Raw genomic sequence first — 26539 nt, forward strand, 5'->3', positions numbered from 1 at the left:
CAACAGAGACTGACAGATACGGAATGAAACCCACACTCTCGCACCGTAACGGACACTCACAGATACAGAATGAACCCCACAATCTCTCATTGTAGTAGAGACTGACAGATACAGAATGAACGCTACACTTTCACAGTGTAACAGAGACTGACAGATACAGGGTGAAACCCACATTCTCACACTGTAACAGAGACTGACAGATACATAATGAAACCCACACTCTCACACTGTAACAGAGACAGTCAGATGCAGAATGAAACCCAAACTCTCACAGAGTCTGACAAATACGGAATGAAACCCGCAATCTCACACTGCAGCACAGATTGACAGATAGAGAATGAAATGCTTACGAAATGTCCAAAAGAACAGGTAATGATAATGAACCAGAAGATTTTACTGCCAGCAGAATGGCAATTATGAACGAAGCTACGAGAGCCTGACGTGCTCTGAGAAGTCTTTGGCGAGCAGTATCAGGGTGAACCCTAAGCCGGACTAAAAGTATGTGAAGACCAAGAGGATAAGATGTGAGAGAATAGCACCAATCAATTGTGAGCATGGAAAAGTATGTACGGAACAGCAGGAGATCGCAGTGGTACTTAGTGAATACTTTGCTTCTGTATTCACTACATGGAGGAAAAGGATCTTGGCGATAGTATATATGACTTGCAGTCGACTTAAAGATTGAGTGTGCAGATGTTAAGACAAAGGATGTTCCTGTTACAACGAATGAAGCGAACCCAAGTGCAGGCCACAGGCACGGAGATTTGGTCAGGATGCAGATGTGAAAGGGTATCATGAGGAAAAGCAGGTAGGCAGGAGACGACAGACAGAATTTATCTTGGATCGGAGCGTCGAGAAAGAAACGGCGGACAAAACTCTTCTTAGTACGGAGAGAGAGCTGTACTGAAGTAAAACTTTAGATGACTTATCTTGTCGCGGAGAGGCTGGGTTTTTGTTTTGTTATGCAGAGTGGAATATAGAGACGGGCTGATTCACGTAGAATTCCACAAGTCCCACGCTGTTGAAACGAGATAACAGTCACCAAGGATCGTGCCCGTCGAGTCGCTCCGCATCCACATAAGAATTATCACCAAAAGTGACCTGTCACAGGAATATCTTCTTACAGGGGCTGCCACACAACATACCCAGGCAAGGGTTAACACACACGTGGTTTCATGGGATATTCGAATAAATCCACTCCTATGGATTACACGAAGTGAGTTTCTTTTCCGTTATGCACTGCGTACCGATGATCAATCGTCATCTGCATATAATGATGCTTTATACGTCCCATTCCCACGGATAATGACGAATATATTGGGTGAATCACGAAGAGCGATTGCCAAGGGCTCCAGGGCAATGTCATAAAGGGCAATGACCTGTCTAGGACCTCGGAAAAGCCTAAACAAAAAAAGGGGATCTCTGATTATTGGTAAATATAGCAGCCAAAGCTGTATGATATTTCAATTTTACCTAAGATGTAAATTTAGGGTTAAAATTAAAATTTTCAGGTATATTAAATAAATATTTCCATTAAAGTCTGTCAAACACCTTCTCGGCGTCAAGCGAAAAAAGTCCTTCTGGAGTATTAGATGAAATTGTGCATAACAATGTTCATTTACCTCCTAACATTTAAATGTGAATAATGATTTTTAATAAATCCTGTCGGATCCTCGGACACAATTAGTGGCAATGTCTTCACTAATCTAATCGCTAATACTTTGTAAAAGATTTTACCAACCACAATCAAGAACGATACAGTTCTGTTTGATGCACATTCAGTGGGATCTTTGTCGTTTTTAGCAGTTAAAGAAATAGATGCTTCATAAAAGGATTGTGATAATTTACCTACAAATAAGAAACATCTTTAAAAATATATACGTAACCAGGGAGAAAGTAAATCTGAAAACTATTTTTAAAATTCAGCTGTATACTTATTCGGGCCAGGTGCTTTACTAGAGTACGTCGATAAAATTTCTTTCCTTATTTCCTCATCAGTCATCAGTAATGGGTACAGCTGATGCTAAACGCTCATCGGTTGGTACTTTCGGAATATTCAGTTTCTTTAGTAATTCATGTATTATGGTAGGATCATCAGGAAATTCTGATTGGTATAAATTGGTACAAAATTCTTGAAATGATTTATTAATTTCATCAGGATCAACCGTCAAAATACCATCCCGTCTACGAACTTTGTTAATCTGACGTTTCGCCAAAGCAGATATCAATTGCTTAGCAAATAATTTATCGCCATGTATCTAAAATAACTCTTCGTTTTAGGTAATTGATTTTTAATCGGGGATGTTAATAACAGACTATTTTGCATCTGAAGTTCAATTCTCTCTTTATAAAGTTCCAGATTTAGAAATTTTTATCAATGTCTTCAATGTTATAAGCAAAAACAATACCAATAATGCAAATATATATCTAACACAGGTTAGCAATAATAAACCTCAAAGTGTGGGAATAATAATTAACAAGCTCTATCGATGTCTAGGGGTAAATCAGTTTGTCATAGAAAAGTATAAAGTTCAATTCAGTTCATGAATGCTGTGGTAGAAATGGTTGTTGTGTTGTAATCGTTTGAGAGAGAGAGAGAGAGAAAGAGAGAGAGAGAGAGAGAGAGAAAGAGAGAGAGAGAGAAAGAGAGAGAGAGAGAGAGAGAGAGAGAGAGAGTGAGAGAGAGAGAGAGAGAGAGAGAGAGAGAGAGAGAGAGAGAGAGAGAGAGAGAGAGAGAGAGAGAGAGAGAGAGAGAGAGAGAGAGAGAGAGAGAGAGAGAGAGAGAGAGAGAGAGAGAGAGAGAGTTGAACAGCTGCAGCAACATGCAACAAGCAGACCTGTCTGTGGCTTTTGATTCCGTTGCACCCTTGTGGTTATTGGGCTATCACCCCTCTGTCCTTCAGCCAGACCGTTTTCCTGTGGTGGACTCCTCACTCTGGACTTAGTGGACACGCACACAAGTACCCACCGGCACTGCTGTAAAACTGATAGCTTTACTGATCGATCTCCTGGTTCTTTCCTCTGCAGCCCCGTACTTCCCGTGAGGTTTTCCACACTGATCAGGGTCCACTGGTGTGCCTGAAGGGTGTCTCTCCAGACCTGTCTTTTAGACAATAGACAATAGATAATAGGTGCAGAAGTCGACCATTTGGCCCTTCGAGCCTGCACAGCCATTTTGAGATCATGGCTGATCAATTCCTAACAATACCTCGTTCCTGCCTTGTCCCCATATCCCTTGATTCCCCTATCCAAAAGATACCTATCTAGCTCCTTCTTGAATGCATCCAGAGAATTGGCCTCCACTACCTTCGGAGGCAGTGCATTACAGACCCCCACAACTCTCTGGGAGAGGAAGCTTTTCTTTAATTCTGTCCTACATGACATACGCCTTATTCTCAAACCATGCCCTCTGGCACTGGACTCTCCCAGCATCCGGAACATATTTCCTGCCTCTATCTTGTCCAATCCCTTAATAATCTTATATGTTTCAATCAGATCCCCTCTCAAACTCCTTAATTCCAGCGTGTACAAGCCCGGTCTCTCTAACCTCCCTGCGTAAGACAGCCCAGACATCCCAGGAATTAATCTTGTGAAACTACACTGCACTTCCCCTACAGCCAGGATGTCCTTCCTTAACCCTGGAGACCAAAACTGTACACAATACTCCAGATGTGGTCTCACCAGGGCCCTGTACAAATGCAAGAGGATTTCTTTGCTCTTGTACTCAATTCCCTTTGTAATAAAGGCCAACATTCCATTAGCGTTCTTCACTGCCTGCTGCACTTCCTAATTCACCTTCAGTGACTGATGAACAAGGACTCCGAGATCTCTTTGTATTACTCCCTTACCCAACTCTACACGGTTCAGATAATAATCTGCCTTCCTGTTCTTACTCCCGAAGTGGATAACCTCACACTTATTCACATTAAACGCCACCTGCCAAGTATCTGCCCACTCACCCAGTCTATCCAAGTCACCCTGAATTCTCCTAACATCCTCATCACATGTCACACAGTCACCCAGCTTAGTATCATCAGCAAATTTGCTGATGTTATTTTCTATGCCTTCATCCAAATCGTTAACGTAAATGGTAAATAGCTGTGGTCCCAATACCGAGCCCTGTGGCACCCCACTGGTCACCACCTGCCATTCCGAGAAACACCCATTCACCGCTACCCTTTGCTTTCTATCTGCCAACCAATTTTCTATCCATGTCAATGTCTTCCCCCCGATGCCCTGAGATTTGATTTAACCCACCAATCTTCTATGTGGGACCTTATCAAATACCTTCTGAAAATTAAGGTACACTACATCCACTGGATCTCCCCCGTCTAACTTCCTGGTTACATTCTCGAAAAACTCCAACAGATTAGTCAAGCATGATTTACCCTACCAACGGGGTCTCAGCTATCCATCAATTCTGAATGACTGTGTCTATCAAATCATTCCACTCCTGCAGTCCACTGAGGATTGTTAACGAACAAACTACTGTCCTTTCAGCGAAAAGAAAAATAATCCAGGAAGAGTCACAATACACTCAATCAGCAGTCTCCCTCTCTCTCTCTTATGTGACACAGATGACCTTGCCCGTTTTCCATCTCTCACTCTCTCTCATGAGCAGCAGAACAACAGTAATAGGTCGTGGTTCTCGGGGGGGGGGGGGGTGGGTAACTCTGCACCCCATGGTCCATCAGATCTGTTCATCACATAACAATATACTTAAAAGTTATCCCATAATGTCCACTGGAAATTTCTTTTTGAGTTTTTTGAAAAGAGAAATGCAATCGGTTCTTTAATTAATTTAACAATATTTAAATCCTGAAGCAAAATAGAGTTGAACCATCCGTTATCGATTGGACCTCTTGCATGTACTAGGCGCTGGCTTTGCGCGGGCATTCGAGTCTCCGTATTTTTCGCCTCTGGGTTGGTTCGGTTCCTAGATCCCACGCTGTAAATTGCCCAGAGTGTTCCGTTACTAACATGACACTGTTTAAGAGTTTCATCATACCACTCTGCACTTTCGTTACAGCCGCAGTGTTTTGTGGTCACTGAGACGGGGAGGGAGGATGAATATCGCGAAGACGGGTTGAGGAATGTGAGATCGCGGATACGGTGTAGGAAGGAGTCGGGTCAAGCGGGAGGGGCGGAGGAGGTCAGCGAGCTGGCACGGGTTGCTTGTTTCAGATAGTGTACAGAATAGAAGCACTGTAATCCCAGAATGCCCTGCAGGTCGGGAAGTCCTCTAATCGCTCAGTGAAATTATGGATTGTATTATCTGACTCACACTTTGCTACCTCATCCCAGTCTCTCTCTCTCTCTCCCAACCTCCAGTGTCTATTTCCCTCCCCATAATCTCCCGTCTCCACCCGTCTCTCCAATCCCTCCGGCCACCTAAACCCGTCTCTCTCTCTCCCTCCAATGACTCCCCAATCCTGTTTTCTCCCTCCCACAAGTTTCTCTCTCTACCTGCCGTTACTCTTGCCCTACCTGTCACACAGCTGCGTTCCGGAGTCTCCCCTTCCGAGTTCTCTTCCAATCTCCCTCCTCACTCAGATTCCCAAATATCTCTCCACACTCCAGAACTCTCTACTTTCCCGGCCCCCTCCCCCTCGTCTTTCTCGAACCCGTCGATCTCCCTCTACATCAGCGGTCTCTCTCCCAGAATCTCCCCTCCGTCCCAAGTCTCTGCCTCATCTCTCTACCCCAGCTCTGTCATAGATTTATCCATCTAACCGCCCCCACGCTGTCACACTCAGTTTCCATCTCTCTCTGCTGTTTCTCCTCTCCTAGAATCTCGGACGTCTCTCTCTCTCTCTTTCCTCCCCCCCCCCCACTCCCGGCCTATTCTCAGACTCTCGCCGCCGTCTCCCTACATTCCCCAGTCTCTGTCATCCCCCACTGGTCTCTCTCATTCTCTCTATCCGGTCTCTCCATAACACCGACCTCTCCCTCAACCTACCCCAACCACTCACCCTCCCTCTGGACTATCCCTCCTCCATCTGTTTCTTATCCAAACACTCTCTCGGCCCCCGGTCTCTGCAAAGTCCCATTTCACGTTTCTCTCTCCCGACTATCCCCCTCTCGCTTTCTACCCACACCAAACTACCGACTCCGATCTCCATCCCCATTTAACATCTTTCCTCAACCCCCAATCTCTTTCCACGCCAGTCCCAGACTTCCCGGACTCCTCTACCCTCACCTTTCTCTCGCTACCTCACCAGTCTCTGTCCCCTTCTCTTTCTCCTCAGTCACTCTCTCCCGTCTCTCTGGCCGGCGTCGACTCCTTTCCCGGGTAATATCTTTTCTCTTCATTAACTGTTCATGGAGAGTCATGGAGTGAAGATGGCGTGTGAACCTCCGTGCATTATAGTTGAAATAATAAAATTTACTTGCTGGTAAATGCAGTTTCCCGGTACCTCACTGTTCATTATAATAAGGGATGATTTTTGTAACAGTAGAGTCCATCATTAAAGTTGCCCACCAACAGGACACGCCCTCTACACAGAGTTGCCATCGAGATGGAGATTAATTGCACTGCTACCGAAAAGGTAACAAATTTGATGACCTGTAGTGTTAAGTTTGTTTCTAATTCTGATTCAGTTGCAGTGGGGATGTGCCAGTTTGAATTATTTGAAAGCCTATAAGAACCTCGTGAGACGAAGGGTTATACTGTGCTGTAATATTCTATGTTCTGTGCTCTTATCTCTTGTAACGTATCTCACTACTTAGGTCCAGTAGATTAATTATTCTTTAGTAGTTAATTATTAATTATCTACTCTCAATACGCCTGATAATATTGCAGGATCATTTAACAACAATAGAATATAAATGTCAGTTCCGGCCACAGGATGATAGTGATAGTTTTGCTCAGAATGGACGTCAACTATTATGCAATCAGGAATTGTACTCGGTGTTCAGATTACTCTGGTCATGGGGTATGAAGGGAAGTATCCGGACAAACAGGAACATTAGATATAGTCAGGAATGGCCAGGCCCTAGTAGGTCATGTCTAACCAAACTTAAAAAGTTTTCCCAGGTAGTTACCAGGAGTTGTGTTGACGGCAAGGCAGCGGATGCCGTCTACAGGGAATTCAGCAAGGAATTTGCAAGGTTCAGTATGGGAGGATGCTCGAGAAGGTTCAGTCGCTTGGCTTTCACGATGAAGTAGTGAGATGGATCCGCCACTGGCTATGTTGGGGAAGCGAGAGTGTGGTAATGCATGGTTGTCTGTCTGATTGGAGGTCAGTGACGAGAGGAGTGCCTTAGGGATCGTTGCTGTGTCCGTTGATATTTGTAATCTATATAAACGATCTCGATAATGTTGTCGTTATCTGGATCAGCAAATTTGCCGATGACACCAACACTATGGGAGTAGTCCACAGCGAGGAAGACTACCGGAGCAGGAGGCGGGATCTGGACCAGCTGGAGAGATGAGCTGAACATTGGCCGATCGGTTTTAGCCCAGGCAAATGTTAGATGGTGCACTTTGGGAGGACCAGCCAAGGTTGGTCTGACACAATGAGAAACGGGGCACTGAGGAGTACGATAGAACAAACGAATCTGGGAATGCATGTCCATAATTCAATGGAAGTTGTGTCGCAGTTACACAGGGTCGTAGAAAAATGAAGCTTTTCCCACGTGGCCTTCATAGACCAAACTATTGAGTACAGGAGTGAGTATGTTGTGTTCATGTTGTTCATTGGGGTCTAATTTGGAATATTGTGTGCGGTTGGGTGCAGATACCTGCAGGAAAGATGTAAATAAGTTTGAATGAATACAGAAAAATATTACACGGGACTGAAAGCTTTTAATTAAAAGGAAAGAATACCTATGTTAGCACTATTCCCGAGGGGCTAGAAGACTGAGGGGAGATTTGATAGAGGTATACAAAATTATGAGGCGTATAGAGAGTATAAATGCAAGCAGGCTTTCTCCACTGATGTTGGGTGAGAATACAACTAGAGTTCATGGGTGAAGAGTGAAATGTGAAATGTTTAAGAGAAGCATGAGGAGAAAATTCTTCACCCAGACGGTCGTCGGAGCGTAGACACTGTTGCCAAAGCAAATGGTAATTGAGGTTCCGATGTCAACGTTTAAGAGATGATCGGATGAATACACGGATCAGAGGGATGTTGATGGCCAAGGTCCGGGTGAGGTCGATGGGAGTAGGCAGGTTAAATAATTCCTTACTGACCTGACGGGCTGAAGACGCTGTTTCTGTGCAGTGGCTCCCTGTGGCTGTCTAACTGTATATCTGGGTTGGAACTTCAACGTCTCGAAGGACCGACGAATCTAAAAATTCGTTGATACTGTTCGATCCCTCTGTCCTTGCACACAGTGAAGAACGGAGATTGAGATCATGGATGGTTACAGCATGAGAAGAAGGAATCGCAGATGTGAGATGATGAAGGACGTATGACACTGCACGTAAGGCAGTAAAGACAGTAGTTCCGGGTTGGAGGTAGGTGTGACAGTGATCCCAGTACAGTGAACGAATCTGTTCCTTCAGCGGTGGTAATGAGGATCATTAGCCCCAATTCTATACTACAAAGGGTCAATTAATTCGAATCCTATCCTTGGTCAGAAATTGGAGGTCAGAAATCCTGGAAGTCGTCGTTGGAGGCTTGGAGTTGTGGGGACGCCATGCTTTAATTCTGTTGAATAGTATGCCGTGGACGATATGTTTCTTTGTCTTGGAGTCGAAAGGGTTTACAAAGTGCTATATGATTCCAATTACAGATGTTTGTTAACCATTAAACAAATAAGAGTATGTCAATTTCTGAGATATTTTGAAAATATGAATGCATTGAAGTTTTTTATATATTTATTTATTTATTAAATTTTAGAAAATTACAAAGAATATATGTGATGATAAAATAGTGAGAAAAATAATATTAACCCTCCCCTCTCCCCTTAACGCACCCCCTTAACCTTATCTAAAGAAAGAAAAAAAAAAGAGAGGAAGATTGCCTGGATAACAGAGGATCCCCACATGCTCCATGGAGTTCAAAATAATTTTAATATTTATTTTTACTTTCCCCAATTACTTTATAATTTTATCTTCAAAGGACCTATGTATTGAATCCTTTCTTTTGTAGGTATGGGAGCCAAATTTTCAAAAATATATCTCATTCATTTCTTAGATTGTATGTAATTTTTTTCAAGTGGAATACAACTATGTATTTCATTATTCCAACGATCCATTGATAAATATAAATCAGATTTCCAAGTTACTGCGATAACTGCTACTGCCAATACAATTTTTACATTTTTTTTCTGATACTTATTCATTTTAAGTTTCGGTATTGTCCCTTCAATGACTCCTAATAAAAATAATACTGGACTATGTGGGAGTTGTACTCCAGTAATTTGTTCCAATAAAAGTTTTAGATTTATCCAAAAATGTTGAATTTTAAAACAAGACCAAGTAGAATGTAAAAAAGTACCAATTTCTTGATTATATAAACAAAACTATTTTCCATTATTAAAAAAGTAAAAGAGGATCTTGATAAATGGATGATGTTAGCAATAACATTAATAGGTAGAGTTAATGCTGGAAAAATGAATATATTTCCTAGATTGCAATATGTATTTCAAACTTTACCAATACAATTACCTCAGAAGTTTTTTTTCAAGAACTGAATAAATATGTAAGGAAATTTCTTTGGAAAGGAAAGATGTCAAGAATGCATTGCAGTTTTGAAATATAGCACGAGGATTGGACATAAGTGAGCTCAGTTGAAAGAGAAAGAGAAAGATTGTAGCCATGAATGGCTTTATGTGAGTTGCGTGTTTCCTCGGTTTGTATTGGGGGGTTGATTCAATTAATCTTCTTTTTCTCCATACACCTGACAAAAAAAGGTGTTACCTTGCTGGAAGTGATTTCCAGGATCTGATGCGAAATTCGGAGGCTGCATATCTTTCCGAAATTCTATGAAGTACTGGTGTATGTGAGCCTCTGCTCTCCACATCTCACTCTCCTAAGCTGCTTTTTTTTAATGCGCGCTGAGGCCTTTTGCTTTGGAAATTGTTTGTTCTGTATTCTGTAATTGCCTGCGATGGTGTTGAAGGAAGATAAGTATGAGACCGGGTGATATCTTTGCTCGCTGTGTTTTAGTGTGTGTCGTTTTGTATATTTCATGTATTATTAAGTTCAGTGGGAGACACGGATTTCACACTGGCCATATGGATTCAGCGTTAAATGGATCGAGGTTTGAGCGTGTTTACACCCGATGCGATGAAACCATATTTCAGAGGTATTGGGATAAATTGGTGCGTACTTGAATTGTCATTCTGAAAGGCCGGTTATTTTAATGAGCAGCAGAAGCTGCTCTGAACACCTTTAAAATGCTGGTTTTAAGATGTAAGACTCCATTGGAAAAAAAATATTCGGAGGTCATTGTAGGATAAGTCCTGTAATATGTAATTGACAGGTCAGCTTAGATAACGTGGCGGTGTAGTCAATAGCTCAGCGATTTGCTTCCATCGTCAGCCCAAATTCCATCAATTATCCTGCTGCTGTTCTATGGTGAGATTAAAGCGATTATTTCACCCAGCTCGATTTCTCGGAACACTGCAACCACAGAGTCCGAAAGTTGTAATATGTCTCAAAATTTCCACACTCCAAGCGGGACGCGGCTGCCCGCTGTCTTCCAGCCAGTATTCATTCTGTCTACTACATCATCTGCCTTCTGTTAGGAAGCCAATTATAAATCAACGTAGTCAGGATTACCTGGATCACATGCCCCCGACTCTCGGAATTAATACACCTACATCAACTATTCAGATTTTTCTGTTTGCTTTATTTTCACTTTTACAAATAGTTCAATCTGGCTCATATAGGACAACATGCCTCTCAAAGAGCCATGTTGTCTTCTCCGTAGCCAGACTACGTTTCTCCAAATACTCATAAATTCCCTCTTCAATTATCCTCTTCAATTGTTTACCCAATACTGATGGAAGACTCAGTTGACTATACTTTTTAGGAGTACCCCTATTATCTTCCTTCAACAAATGAACAACATTTGCCACCCTCTAATCATCTAGTTTTCCTTCCGTTGGCAGGGAAGACACAGATATCCTGTCCAGAAGCTCAGCAATGTCTTCGTTTCCCTTCCAAAATCACCTGGAATATATCCCTTCCGGCACCAGGGAATAATCTGTCATAATGTTTTCCAAGTTTCCAGCACATCCTCTTTCTCGCGTCGGCATGTTAGAGCATTATCTGCCTTTTGACGCTGTGTTCACAGTGATCAATATATTCAGTGAAGAGCTTCACCCCGTCCCTGGACTCCAGACACAAGTTTTCCTCTTTTACTTCTGATCTGCCCACACTCTCTCCAGTCTCCTCCTGTTCCTCACAGTGCAACTCGCCAAGGACATCTCCAGTCCCCTACTAACTTCTAACTTTTATTTATTTTATTAAATTCTCTGCTGTCTGCATTTTGACCTTCCATAATCCTACCTGACCCTTTCTCCCTAAAACTTAAGTACCTTTCTTTCTTCCCCTTGACGAGTTGTTCCAACTTCATTGTCACCCAGGGTTACCTTATACTATTGTCCTTGCGCTGCGACAGTGAGACAAGCCCTTATTGAACCCCATGTCAGTGCTCCCAAAACAATCTCCGCATATCTGTTGCGCATTTCTCTGAGTGCATCATCTCGCAATGTTCGTCCCCAAGTTCATGACAGGTAGCACCATAATTCTCAGCCTTCCAATTAAACACATTCCATGCTCTCTGGTCCTCTCCATGGTGCAAGGTAAATAGAGGGAAGATCTGCCCAATTGCGCTGAAATGCTGACCCAGCAAGAGCTCCGTCACCTGATCCGTTTCCTTTTCTAATATTAGGTCCGGTATGGACTGTTCGCTAGTCTGCCTATATTCATGTAGTGACACGAATAGTTACTGGACACAACCAAAAAAAATATGCCACGCCTAGACCATTTACTCTGGGCAAGTGCCAGAGAATATTTTGGAAGTTTCTGTTACCCTTGCCGTTAACATGGCCGATGTCAAATATCGGCTTCCGATCAGTTCTTCACCGTTCCCGGAGCACTTATTTGGTTGATCTGTTGGGCGGCTCCATAGAATACTCCAAACGGGGTGATCAGCTTCTTGTTTGTGTGTTAGTCGCACTATCTATTAATTAGTAAACGCTCCACGTGGTCCATACATTCTGCATCTGCGATACTATCCCTGGTTTCCCATCGCATTCCCTTTCCACTCTGTTACCCGACCCTGTCCATTTTTAAACATCTGAAACCCGGAAAGCCCTCAAGCCACCCCTGCCCTTGTGACAGTCGATTGTCTGTGATAGTTTGGAACATACTTCAACCGATGTAACAATCACGCCAGCAGCATTGAGCGTTTGTATTGCTATCTACCTGAGCTGTATGAAGTCAGCTGTCTTCCACCATTTCTGCAATTTCTGGATGAAGAGGTATATGATTGTTTGAATTTATGTCATATTTGCCAAACCTTTTCTTTTTAAAATGCTTTATTTGAAAACTCCGCTGAATTACCATTAGACGTGGGCGCTATCTACACAGATGGCCATTTAATGTAAACACATACTTCATTCCATTCCTTAGCTCTTCTCTGAATTTGCTCTGTGTCAGTGTATAGAAACAAGTATTGGTGCACATGCTGAGAATTTGCAACAAGAACCCAAATTGTTGTAGGATGTATACCGGGGAACTCAAATATCTGTCCTGGTAAAAATAGTTTTGCTTTTGCCAGTTGAGGGTATGGGCTACATGGGGCATCCAAAATAATATGAAATTAGCTGATATAGAAAACAGCAAAATCATCGATTTTCTGCGTTTTTCCACCTCGGCATCTTTCTGAATGTCGGTGCCATGCAGAAGCCTTCTGCGGACTCTATTTGCCACAACGATATGTCTTACGGTTAACCCGTTAAACACCAGGATTAAGATGATTGGTAGCAATGGTATTAAAATACTGTCCAGTAATTGGTATCCTCTCCACACTGGTGAAGTAGTGTATTCATATGTAGCTGTGCACCACCACGGCGTGTTGTCAATGATGACGTAAGGTTCAAGGGCAAAGTAAAATGGAGCACCTCTCCCGCAGCTCAGTATAACCACGGTCACCATAACCACCGTTGCTGTTCTCTCGGTGCAGTATCGCTCCCGCAGTTTTCGGCAACATATTGCGATGAAGCGATCGAAGGTAAAACTGACCGTGAACCAAACAGAACAGTCCGTCGTTACAACCCGAAATACAATTGTCAGAGCGCATACAGGAGTGATGAGCAGGGATCTGGAATAAATGTGGATATTGTTGGTCTGATCCACTAAAGCAACAACGATAACCACCATCAGATCCGCTGTTGCCATTCCAACCAGGTAACGGGTGATGCATTTGGAGAGCCCGCATTTTCCCCGAGAAAGGATCACAATCGCCGTTAAATTAACTGCAAGAAATTTGGAAGCAAAACAGAAATATGGTCAGTTCCCTGCATGCCCCCATTTAACCGATGCTATGCAGGGTATGGTCTGTTTGGAAGTGGAAAGCTGGATTCCAGTGTGTGCGGTCTCGGTCGCTGCACTCCGGGTGGAGGACAATGACGGATGTGAGTGTCAGTGGATTGGCGACCTGCCCACAGTTTAGAGCGAGGCATCCGAGTTCCACGACTCACGTACCGGTGAGCAGTCGATCCTCCTGTAAACACACCATTTCCGTTATTAGAGGTGAAAGAGCTGACGGGATTGTTTGTAGCCGTGACTAAGTGACATCAAGGAGATATAAAACACAAGTGCTCATTTACTGACTTACAGAAGAACAGACCTACTTGTCGAAAATAGACTGGACCGTCATTTAAATAAGCTGCCACGGTGTTATAAGATCGAAGTGTCTGCACTGATAGAAACTCGGACCTGGAAAAGCAGAGACCAGCATCACTTCAGAAAGCCTAGCGAGGTGAAATTGTGAAACAGTGATATTATCGGCACGAACGTAATTGTCAGAAGATGAAAACACTGTGATCCTAGTATGGAAAATGGATATAAAACAACCAGATGCCCGAATCCTCCATGCCGGAAACACGTTTCAGCCGATAGTAGCATCTGTGCTCAGTAACAGTGCGGATACCGCAGCAGAGTAACGACGGCACCATACATAAAGTAACCAGCTCCGGCATCTTACCGGGGACACCAACCGCTACAAGTGTGGGATAGAAAATGGCCGCGATGTAGTAAATCGCCGAATATCCCATATTCTGTAGAAGCAGCGTTCAGTTATGCAGAAGGTTTCAGCTGCTTAGATGGACTGCTGGTCGGTTTAACAGACTTTTATTGAGGTGAGAGCAATTCCACTGAGACAATTAGCGTGGCAGTCACGTCAGGGACATTAGTGACAACCAGCTGCACAAACAATTACGTTAAACTATTTTTACTCACTCTGTCCCCGTATCCTGAATTTGTCTCCTCAAGGGATATTGTAATCTATTTACTTTAAAACAAAATATGATGTGAATTTTCCATGTTATTTTCCATGATACCAGGCTTCAGCAAATTATTAAATTTGTGCTTTAAAACAGACATTCATATTGAAGTCGATTTATTTTGTAATATTTGACCGTGCACATTCGCTTCTGAAATTGGGGGAAGGAGTTTGTTCTGGCGGGTGAAATGGAGAACACTTCTTTATTAAAGGGGAACATTCGTTCATTCTTTTCTTTCGTTTGTTTCAGTCATTCCGGGCGGTGTGAGTGATGGAATTGACAATGTCAGCTGACATGTATTACAATAACACTTCACTTAAAACTTCACATCAAACACTGGAAAAGATCCACAGCGATATTCCAGAGACCTGTGATCAAAAAGGGAACGTGTCCTGGGAAATTAGCGAGGGCTGTGGACAGTTTGAAGAACAATGTTTTCCAGCGCACACATGGGCCTTTTGGAAGGAACCTGACCTCTGCCAGTCAATGACTTGACCACCACATACCCGTGAACCTGCGATGCAGTCTGTTTAATTTTAACGATATTCTCAAACCAGCCACAACTCTACCAATATTTCGCCATCCATTCTGTTTGAACAAAAGTAACAAGTAAAATCTGTGAACATCCGCAGGATGTCGGGCTGTTCTATTATTTGCCACGAAGTTGTCTGTCTTTCTCCTGATTTGCTTTCGGGTATATTGTCTTTCCTACAAACATAGAAACAAAGACCACAAATTTGTACCGAACATATCCCTACCTCAGAAATTACTAGCGTTATCCATAGCCCTCTGTTTTTCTAAGCTCCATGTACCTATCCAAAAGTCTCTCAAAAGACCCTATCGTGTCCGCCTCCACCATCGTTGCTGGCAGCCCATTCCACGCACTCACCACACCCTGCGTAGAAAACTTACCCCTGACATCTCATCTGTACCTAATCTCCACCACCCTGTGTCCTCTTCTGGCAACCATTTCCGCCCTGGGAAAAAGCCTCTGATTATCCACATGATCAATGCCTCTCATCACCCTGTACACCTCCGTCAGGTCACCTGTCATCTTCCGTCGCTCCTAGGAGAAAAAAACAGAGTACAACAGTTTTCAGAAGGCAATCGTCACTATGAGTATGTGCAGAACAGTGGATGTGGTCAAGCTCACCAGTCAATCACACTTCCTTCTGCTCCTGCAGTGCACCGCTCCGTCCCGATTGTGGTTCTCGTACCGATGAGCGGACCTCGGCTTATTGGAGAAAGTTCCATCACTCTGTTTCCATTGTGGAAACTAATGTGCGTCCCTCGGTTGACTCGAGCAAATAATCCCTCTGCCTTCAAATCCATTCTCCCAAAGTGAATCACTTCATAGCATTCGGGTTGAAATCCATCTGTAACTTCTCAGCGCTGCTCTGCGTCCTGACACTGTCCTGTTGTAATCTGCGACAATCTTCTATACTGTCCATAATTGCACCAAACTCCACATCATTACAAATACAATAACCCACCCTTCCATCTCCTCATCCAAATCATTCATAAAAACAGAAAAGCAGGGGGTCTCAAACTTATCACTGCAGGACTCCGCTGGTCACCGACATCCAGGGAGAAAACGCTCCATCCACAACTAGTCTGCCTTCTGTGGGCGTCAGTCCTGTATGAACCAGCCAACTCTCCCTGGATACCAAACCTTCTGACGTTATGTACGGTCCTACCATGGTTAACCGTATCAAAGGCTTTATTAAGATCTATTTATACCAGATAAACTTTTCTATATTTACCAATGTGTTTTGTCACATCCTCACAGAATTGAACCAGGCAGTGAGCTATGAACTGCCTCTCCCAAAGCCATTCTGATTCTCCGAAATCAAGTTCTCCCAAACCTCGCAAATTCGGTTTCTAAGAAACTTCTCCAATAATTTGCCCGTCAGTGAAGTAGGTCCCCTATACTACAAATGCGGCAGTGATAACGCAAAGTTAATCGCCAAGTGTGCAGAAATTTCTTCCTCCGCTTCCCACAGAAACCTAGGGTTTCTCGCAACAACACAAGATGACTTAACTATCCGAATGTTTTTCAAAAGTTCCTGTACATCCACATTTTTACATCCTCCTCCTATTTTTGCACATCGGCCCGTTTAGAACTATCCTCCCAAATGTTAGGATCGCTCTTACTGTTGAAAATTGAAGTAAAGTCCGCATTTAAGGACCTGCCCCACCTCCACCAACTCCAGCCATATGTGGAATCTGCCGACTTGGATTTGTGACGTTTCTCAAGTTTGTTTCATTTATAGATACATCAATATAGAACTCTCAACAGTATTCTTGCTGTTATCTCTCTGGGATACACTGTACATATTGCATTGCCAGCAGGTTTGTGGGGCGTATTGACTCGTGGGTGCGCACTTGTTTGAGATGTATGTAGATTTGAGGATACATTTGGATTTAGGGTTACACACAATTTTGGGGAGTCGGTAGATTTTGTGGTGCGACGGGGATGGTGCTGCACATGGATTAGGGGAAGTGCACGGATTTAGGGATGTGTGTAGGAACAAGCGGGTGCGCACCAATTTGGGATCAGATCTAGACATAGGTGCGTAGGCTGATTGGGAGCTGCAAACAAATTTCAGGGTGAATGTGGATTTTGACAACAATTTTCTGAACGGTTTTAGTCCTGCTCTGAAATAATCTGTTAGTATGTGCGAGTGTGAGCGTGTCTGAGGTGGGCACTGCCTTGGGGACTGCGCACATTTAAGGCGATGTCAGTAAATACAGGGGTGGACACTTGGGGATGCGAACAGATTTAGTGATGTACCCCACACTGATGTGGGGATGTTTACCGCTTTCGGGATTGTCAGAGTTGTGGTGACTGCGGATTTGGCTTTGTGAGGTATCTCAAATTTAATTAATTTATAGGTACTGTCAAAATCAGTGCAATTTGAACTTGCAGACATTATTCTATGGCGGAGGCCTGCATTTTTGGAATTGTCGACATGACTCCTGCTCTGGGATACTCGACTGTGCATGTGGGGGAGTCAGCTGGTTTGGTGTGCGCACTGATTTGGAGATCGTGCAGATTTATCGCTGTGTCGGTGAATATCGGTTTTAGCGGTTCACATGGATTAGCGGTTCACTTGGGGATATGCTCTGATTTAGGAACGTGTCCTCAAATATGTGGCTGCGCACGATTTTTCAGAGTGTTACTGTAATTACAGGCGCGGCGAATTTCGATTGTTTCATTTATAGATACTTTATTAATAAATCTATAAATGTACTTTAAACTGAGATTTGTTCTTGCTGTTTCTTTAACGAAGAGGCAGCTATTTTGTGAATTATTTGAAATTATTTTTTTCTGTCGGATAACGGCATGTGCATTTGGGGATCTCAGCACGTTTGCAGCTGTACAGGGATTTGGGGATGTTTGCAGGTGTGTCGTTAAATACAGGGACGACTATAGATATGGAGTTTCACATTGCTTGGGGGTGCCGTTGGAGTCGGGGTCGTGGCGAATCTCAGGATTGATTCGGAAACCCCCTTTCTTCACAGGCGTCTCAGGAAACGGCTCCTTCGCCCTCGCTGGCTGTCTCCAACTCAGCGCCGCGAAACCCGCCATTCTCCAAGTTGGTCCGTCTGGGGTTTACACACTCGGTCCCGCCAATCCGCGAGATCCGGATATCTCGCCCACCGAAGCCCGGGTTTGTCTGAACACTGTGTTTTGCTGCCCTGTTACAGCGCATCACAGGAAATAACAGATTACACACGGCATACAATTAAAAGAAGTTTATTTATGAGCAGAAACTTCACTTAAAGTGCACAAGTTGGAGCCCAAAACTGATCTGCAGCAGACTCCATCACGCTGTCTCCACCGAATCACGGTCCCCTCCGGATCAAATCATACGACCTGTTCTCGCCAGCTTTCCCACCGGGAAGTAACGGCTTTGTTGGCCTGTTAAACAATGAGCATTTACGTTGGCGTGTGGGATTCAATATCGAATACGGTTTGGCGGTGAAGAGAGTCGGCTCATATCTGGGACAACCATCTAAACCACACGTGCTCGAGAGGAGGTTCAAACTGACAGCGTCGGCATTTCCCAACCGTGTACTGACATTCTGCTAGCGCCAGGGGGCCCTAAAGAGTCAGCACGCGGATTTGAATATCAGGAATGTCGGATGAGAATAAAGACATTTCTGAAGAATGGTTGCCTCCTCTTTCAGAGAGACAAACACTCAATCTGGAAGCAGGTTGGGAAGGAAAATTGAATAGCTGGCCCGAAGAGCGACTAAGCATCTACGTGAAAGAAATGTGAAAGTTTCTTCAGAAAACACCATGCCTGAATCCATAGTTGAATAAATCACAATTTGACCGCCCGCAGCATGGGAGATTTTATTTGTTGACCTTCCCTTCTCTGAAAACAAACAGAAGCGGCCCCAAAGCCCACGCCTGCCGAACACCACTAATCAGCTCCGTTTCGTCCCACTTCTTGCATTCTGCCATTCAGTCAGTCTTCCATCCATCACATATTTTTGTATTAAGGGCGTTTTATCCTGTTTAGAAACCTCAAGCGCGGCACATTGTCAAAGGCCTTCTGAAATTCCAAGTAAACGACATCCACTGACTCTCCTGTATGGAATCTGCCTTTTGATTTCCTGAAAAAATTCCAACAGATTTACAAATCTACACATCCCCTTTAGGAAACCACGGTAAAATCCGCCCTATATTATCATTACTGGCCATATACGTGAAACCTCATAATTAATAATGGAGTCCTACATCTTTCCAACCAGTGAGGTCAGGCTATCCAGCATATAGTTTCCTGTCGTTTACCCACCTCTCTTCTCAGAGTGGTGTGTATTAACATTTGCTACTCTTACTCTTCCGGACTCTTCCGAATCACAGTGATTATTCAAAGTTCACCGCCAATGCCGCCCTCAGCCACGTCTTTCAGAAAGCGCAGGCTGTTGTCATATCCACAGCCCCAGTTTCCCCGGTGCAAATACTTTGCATCTGGCAACAGATGGCGACAAACTGATCAGATATCAATGTTGCAGTGAACCAGACAGAACATTCTGGTCTCCTCCAGCTGGTCCAGCTGATTAGTGCTTCTAACTTCCCGTATTTCAGCCTCTCAAACATCTTCTCCTTAGCAATAGCAACTACACTCACTTCCATCAATAGCAGTCGCAACCTTCTTTCATACTGTTGGTGTCATTCACGGTGCAGAATGATGTGAACTATTACGTTCATCGCTACTACAAAGGAAAGAGGGATTATATTAATTATTGCATTAATGGGCGTGTGGATGAATCCGAGAGTTTGATTAGACGGTGGAATATTAGTGAGTGGGTTGAGAGAGAAGCGAAAAGGATTATATTGGGTACAGCATTAAGGGGCGTGTGGGAAGGATGTTATGGAATTACACTAGGTGAAGTATACAAAGGTAAGTGGATAAGGCGGAATTTGGAATTCTGTTTGTTCGGGTATTAATTCAGGTCTAGTGTGAGGAGGTGACGTGGTGCAGGGTGAGGTATTAGTGGGTGTACAAGTGGGAATAGACGGCGCAATTAAGTTTTCCGAAGGAAGGGCTAGGTATAACGATACTCATTGGTGGGTTGATGGGTGTTTTGAGGGAAGGGAGATAATACTCGAAGTGTGGAGCTAGGTTAGAATGGGTTTGAAATGATGGCATGGGAATCTCTGTGCAGAGGGAGAGAAGGTTGGGATTTGAATGAGGATATTAATGGTTGAATGGATGATGATAATTCGCGCAGTGAACTGGTGTGTGATGGGATGGGAGACTCAATAATGATTCTCAGTCGGTCAAGCAACATCTATGACAATGAATAAACAGTCTACGTTTTCGACCATGGTCTTTCATCAGAGCTTGAAAAGAAAGTAGAAGTTACCAGAATATGAAGGCTTGCAGGAGAGGAGATGAGAGAAGATGCCAAAGTGGCGAAATGAGGAAGAAGGAATGAAGTAGGGAAGCATATCAGATGAATCGATGTTGGTGCCTTTCGATTAGAGGATAACTAGACGGAATGAGGTGTTACTTATTCAAACTAAAAGTGGCCTCATAATGTCCCAAGATGAGGCCATGGACAAACATGTCGGAAACGGAGTGGGTAAATGTATTGAGAATGTCTGGCACTGTGCAGTCCCGCATTTTTGTGGATAGAGCTCAGGTGCTCGAGAAAGTGTTAATCAATATGATCAACAGTTTCCCTGCTTTCAGTACAATTTAACAATTTAGATTTGTACATTGAAGTTTTACAATTTAGTGCCTTACCTCATCACAATTGGGATTTGACTTGAATGACATCGTGTTTATTTTTACCCCAGCTTTTGGAAGACACGTCAGCCTTGTGTGGATCTGAATATTCAAGGTGCTGGAGCGAGTATAAGTGAATGACCGTGGAGATTCATCAGCTCAGAGTTTCTTCAGCGAGATCGCGGGCAGCTGGAAGACAGGGTGAATCTCATACAGCATGATTGAAACATTTTACCATGTGAGAAAGATATGGTACATGATCATTGCCGTTATCGGTGTTCCTGGTAAGAACATGGGCGAAGTAACATTTGCCGCTGTGACATCGCGTTCATTAGACTAGTTCGGTTGTTATGCGGTTACGAGTGCGGTGGAGACATTGTGGCAACGCTCCGTGTTCGGTCGAAAGTTTTTTTTTGCAGTTTGATCCGTGGACTCGGCCGAAAATAGATCGACAGCTGAAACAGATGTCGAGCGGAAGATCGCGGAGACGAATTCATTTTGTGGGTTCATGGCGGGCCGTTTTGATTTATCAATGAAAAGCGTCTGCTAAAGTAAATTCCGATACCCCGGAGCGCTGGACACCTTTAGAGACTATTGGTGTAACTCCGTATCAATACTGTAGCATACTTCAATTTCAAATTTAAAGCTACTGATCTGTGCTTTAGAAATCGATGCAAGTTTGAAGGGAATGCGAGAAGAGAATTGCAGCTGAGATTTCGGGAAGAAACGCAGACATCACTTGTCAGTCTCAAACATCCAGAGTTTCGAAAGATTAAAGAAAAAGTTCTGTGTAGGTCTCGAGTAGCAGGATTTGTTTTATGCCCTGTTATCCGTGAAGTGAAGAGGGAGTGAAGGGACAACATAGCGACGTCTGATGGAGCTCAGCCGGGGTAAGGTCCCTGCGATACTCCGCTCAGGAACAATGAGGTTTGAAGTATTTGGAAAAATCCTGTAGCAGTTTGGAGCAACTCATGACAAGACATGCCAACGGGGGTGTGGGGGGATAAATCTGCTTTTCTAATGGACAGAGGCGGATAGGCGGTGCTTCGCTGTATGAGGAGAGTGTCAGTACATCGGTGACAGAATCGCGACAGTGAGAAATGCACAGGGGTATCCAGACTTTACACATCAGCCTGAAGGAGGACAATGTTTCTGAAGTGCTTATGTTATTCCTTTTTTTCTTTATGTATTGGATGTTCAAAGCACTAACGTACAAGATACCTCAGGCATTCAATGGATCAGGCAAAATTATTAAAATGGGGAATAGGAACTTTCTGGTCGGACACTTTGACCTGGTGTGAAGGACCCCGGGAAGGAGTAGCTGCAGAATTTAAAAGAAGCGAGGCAAGCGGGGCCCCTGCGGGCGGGTGACGAACGGAAATCTAAGAGGGGACGAGGAAATGCGACGGGTGGCTGTAAATTTGCTTTGGACTGTGTAAGTGGGCAGAGGGGGAGGGAGCGGGAACGCTGTATCCGGAGAGTGACAGACGATAGGTGACAGTAACGCGGCAACCATCATCGCTGGGAAATTTGCCCTGGTAGCCAGGCTCCACGTGTCACTCGAAAACCTGATTGCTGAAGATTTACATTAATTTCTCCAAAGCCCTCTCGGCAATCAATTGACAATGCCTTCTTTCCAAACACTGCTCCTCTTCCAGTACCGAGAACCGCGCCGTTTTACATTTGAAAACTTCCAGAAATGAGTTGTCTGCGAAGTTGTAATGTGCTCAATTTCCAGCTTATCTGTGGCTTCAGACTGACGGAACGGTGAGGCAGTAATTCACATTTTAATTTTTTTGCTGTTCCTGCAGTGAATTTAGTGGCGATTGTGATCCTGTCCCGGGGAAAGTGCGGCCTCTCTACCTGCACCACTCGCTACCTGGTGGCCATGGCAACGGCGGATCTACTAACCATTATATCTCGGGTTATACTGTGGCGGATCAGTTATTATTACTTCCCAGGAACATTCCTGGACATCACCCCCGTGTGCAGTGTGATCTTTGCCCTGACAGCTGCAGCCACTGACTGTTCTGTCTGGTTCACCGTCACTTTTACATTTGATCGGTTTGTCGCCATCTGTTTCCAGAAGTGGAAAGAAAAGTATTGCACCGGGAAAACTGCGGCTGTGGTCCTGACAACAACTGGCGTTTTGTTCTGCTTTAAAAATGTACCCTACTTCTTTGTATACCAACCTGTGAAAGTGATTGACAATATACCCTGGGACTGTATTCCAAAGCCGGGCTACTATACGGATCCCGGGTGGGTGGGATATGACTGGCTTTCTACCGTCCTTACGCCGTTACTCCCGTTCGTGTTAATACTCCTGTTCAACGCTCTGACAGTCAGACACATTTTGGTGACTAGTCGCGTCCGTAAGCGGCTGAGGGTTCACGGCAAGGTGGATAACCGCAGTGACCCGGAGATGGAGAGCAGGAGGAGGTCTGTGATCTTACTTCTCACCATCTCCGGAAGCTTCATCATCCTGTGGTCGGTGACTGTTGGCAAATTCACTTATTATATGATTTCCGGATTGGATCAGAATAATTACAATAATTCGGAATATATATTTGAACAATCGGGATATTTGTTGTTGGCGTTAAGTTGCTGCACAAACACGTTTATTTATGGGGTAACTCAGTCCAAGTTCAGAGACCAGTTCATCAGCGCTGCAATATTTCCGCTCTTGTCAATTATTCAACTGATTAATAAATAATTTATATTGAGTTTTTTTCATAGGCGGTCGCACTGTTTCCCATCTTGACACTGAATAACTGACTGTCACCGGACAATGTGCCAGAGGGGGGAATAAAACTGGGCGAACAGGAGGGGTAGAATTGGCAGCTTAATGCTCCAGGGTTCGGATGTTTCAGACGTGTTAGAGGCAGAGGAAAGACGGGTAGGGGGGCATTGCTAGTCAGGAAAATGTCACAGCAGCACACAGGCAGGACAGATTAGAGGGCTGGTCACATATGTGTGGTGCCGAACAACAGGAAATGTATGACAACACTAATAGTGTTGTATTATATACCACCAAACAGTATGCCAGAATTGGAGGAGCAAATCTGCAGAGAGATGGTGGACAACTGCAGGAACATAAAATTGTGATAGTAGGGGTTTCTATTTTTCCACATTTTTATTGGGACTCCCATACGGTTAAAGCTCTAGACGGGTTAGAGTTTGTAAAAATTTTTCAGGAATTTTTTTCTAAACCAATAGATAGAGGTACCAACTAGAGAGGATGCAATATTAGATCTCCTTTTAGGAAACGAGTTAGGACAGGTGATGGAAATATGTGTAGGGGAACACTTTAGTTCCAGTGATCATAATAACATTAGTTTCAAGTTGATCATGGATAAAGATAGATCTGGTCCTCAGTTTGAGTTTCTAAACTGAGAAAAAAAAAGCCAAATTTGAAGAAATGAGAAAGGATCTAAAAATCGAGGATTGGGACAGGTTGTTCTCTGGCAAGGATGTGATTGGTAAGTGGGAGACCTTCAAAGGAGAAGTTTTGAGAGTGCAGAGTTTGTATATTCCTGTTAGGATTAACAGCAAAGTGAATAAGAATAAGGAACCTTGGTTCTCAAGAGATATTGGAACTCTGATAAAGAAAAGAGAGAGATGTATGTCATCTATAGGCAACAGCAAACAAATAAGGTGCTTGAGGAGTAAAAAATTGCAAAAAAAAATACTTAAGAAAGAAATTAGTAAGGCCAAAAGAAGAGATGAGGTTGCTTTGGCAGTCAAGATGAAGGATAATCCAAAGAGCTTCTACAGTTATATTAAGAGCAAAAGGAGAGTAAGGGATACAATTGGTCCTCTGGATAAGCAGAATCGTCGGCTATGTATGGAACAAAAAAATAGGGAGATCTTAAATGTTCTTTTTTGCATCTGTAGTTACTAAGGTAACTGGCATGGAGTCTATGGAAATAAGGCAAACAAGTAGTGAGGTCATGGAGGTTGGAGATTGGATGATAGGAAATTGAGGAGGAAGTGCTTGGTATCTTAAGGCTAACCAGAGTAGATAAATCCCCAGGTCCTGACAGAGTATTCCCTCGGACTTTGATGAAGACTGGTGTTGAATTTGCAGGGGACCTGGCAGATATATTTAAAATGTCGGTATCTGCGGGTGAGGTACTGGAGGATTAGAGGATAGCTCATGTTGTTCCGTTAGTTTAAAAAGGCTCTAAAAGTAATCCTGAAATTTATTGGCCGGTAAATTTGACGCCATTGCTATGTAAATTATTGGAAAGAGTACTAAGAGATAGGATCTACAAATATTTGGTTATACAGGGACTTATTAGGCAGAGGCAACACGGCTTTATGCGTGGTAGGTCATGTATAATCAATCTATTAGAGTTTTTCGAGGAGGTTACCAGGAAAGTGGATGAAGGGCAGGCAGTGGATGTTCACTACATGGACTTCAGTAAGGCCTTTGACAAGGTCCGCATGAGAAGTCAGTTAGGAAGATACAGTCGCTAGGTGTACATCGAGAGGTAGCAAAATGGATTAGACATTGTCTCAATGGAAGAAGCCAGAGAGTGGCAATAGAGGATTACTACTCTGAGTGGAGGCCTGTGACTAGTGGTGTGCCACTGAGATCAGTGCTGGGTCCATTGTTATTTGTCATCATGATAATGTGGTAAATTGGATCAGCAAATTTGCTGATGGTACAAAGACTGGGGGGGGGGGGTAGTCGCCAGTGAGGAAGGTTATCAGAGCTTGCAGAGGGATTTGGACCAGCTGGAAACTTGGGCTGAAAATGGCAGATGGACTTTAACGCAGACATGTGTGACGTATTGCTTTGGAAGAACAAACCGAGACAGAACATACAAGGTAAATGGTAGGACACTGAGCAGTTTAGTAGAATAGAGGGATCTGGGAATATAGATACATAATTCCCGAAAAGTGGCGTCACAGGTAGATAGGGTCGTAAAGAGAGCTTTTGGTACATTGGCCTTTATAAATCAAGCTATTGAGTATCAGAGTTGGAATGTAATGGTGAGGTTGTATAAGGCATTGTTGCCAAGTTTGGAGTATTGTGTGCAGTTTTGGGTCACCGAATTACAGGAAGAATATTAATAAGGTTGAAAGAGTGCAAAGAAGGTTTACAAGGATGTTGCCAGGACTTGAGAAACTGAGTTACAAAGAAAGTTTGAATAGGTTAGGACTTTATTCCCTGGAGCGTAGAAAAATGAGGGGAGAATTGGTAGAGGTATATAAAATTATGATGGGTATAGATAGAGTGAATGCAAGCAGGTATTTTCCACTGAGGCTAGGGGAGAAAAGAAAACAGAGGACATGGGCTAAGGGTGAAGGGGGCAAAGTTTAAAGGGAACATTGGGGGGGGGGTGATCTTTCACACAGGGAGTGGTGGGAGTGTGGAATGAGCTGGCAAAATATGTGGTACATGCGGGCTCACTTTTAACATTTAAGACAAACTTGTACAGGTACATGGATGAGGGGGTATGGAGCGGTACGTTCCATTTGCAGGTCAGTAGGACTAGGCACAGCCAAGAAGGGCTAAAAGGCCTGTTTCTGTTCTGTAACGTACTGTGTTTCTATGGTTCCGAACCTATGGGAGACACAGCTCCGGAACTCTCGTCACCCAGCCCACGACAACCATCTCCTAGCAATTATTAAACTCGCCTTTCCCTTTGTTTTCATTTATTTTTTTCAATTATAGTCCCGCTCACCCAGCCCACGACAACCATCTCCTAGCAATTATTAAACTCGCCTTTCCCTTTGTTTTCATTTATTTTTTTCAATTATAGTCCCGCTCACCCAGCCCACGACAACCATCTCCTAGCAATTATTAAACTCGCCTT

The 26539-nt window shown here is 43.6% G+C and overlaps 1 protein-coding gene across 1 annotated transcript in view; it reads left to right on the top strand.

Annotated features, from left to right (window-relative positions):
* Positions 1-26539, top strand: part of LOC132386701 (NACHT, LRR and PYD domains-containing protein 6-like) — a 109973-nt gene that overhangs the window by 17072 nt on the left and 66362 nt on the right. The window contains exons 2-3 of the mRNA XM_059959059.1: positions 17992-18140; positions 19343-19433. Of these exons, the coding sequence (XP_059815042.1) occupies positions 17992-18140; positions 19343-19433 (240 nt within the window). The remainder of the gene's footprint in view (positions 1-17991; positions 18141-19342; positions 19434-26539) is intronic.

The sequence above is a fragment of the Hypanus sabinus genome, unplaced genomic scaffold, assembly GCF_030144855.1.
Source record: "Hypanus sabinus isolate sHypSab1 unplaced genomic scaffold, sHypSab1.hap1 scaffold_126, whole genome shotgun sequence".
NCBI classification, from domain to species: domain Eukaryota; kingdom Metazoa; phylum Chordata; class Chondrichthyes; order Myliobatiformes; family Dasyatidae; genus Hypanus; species Hypanus sabinus.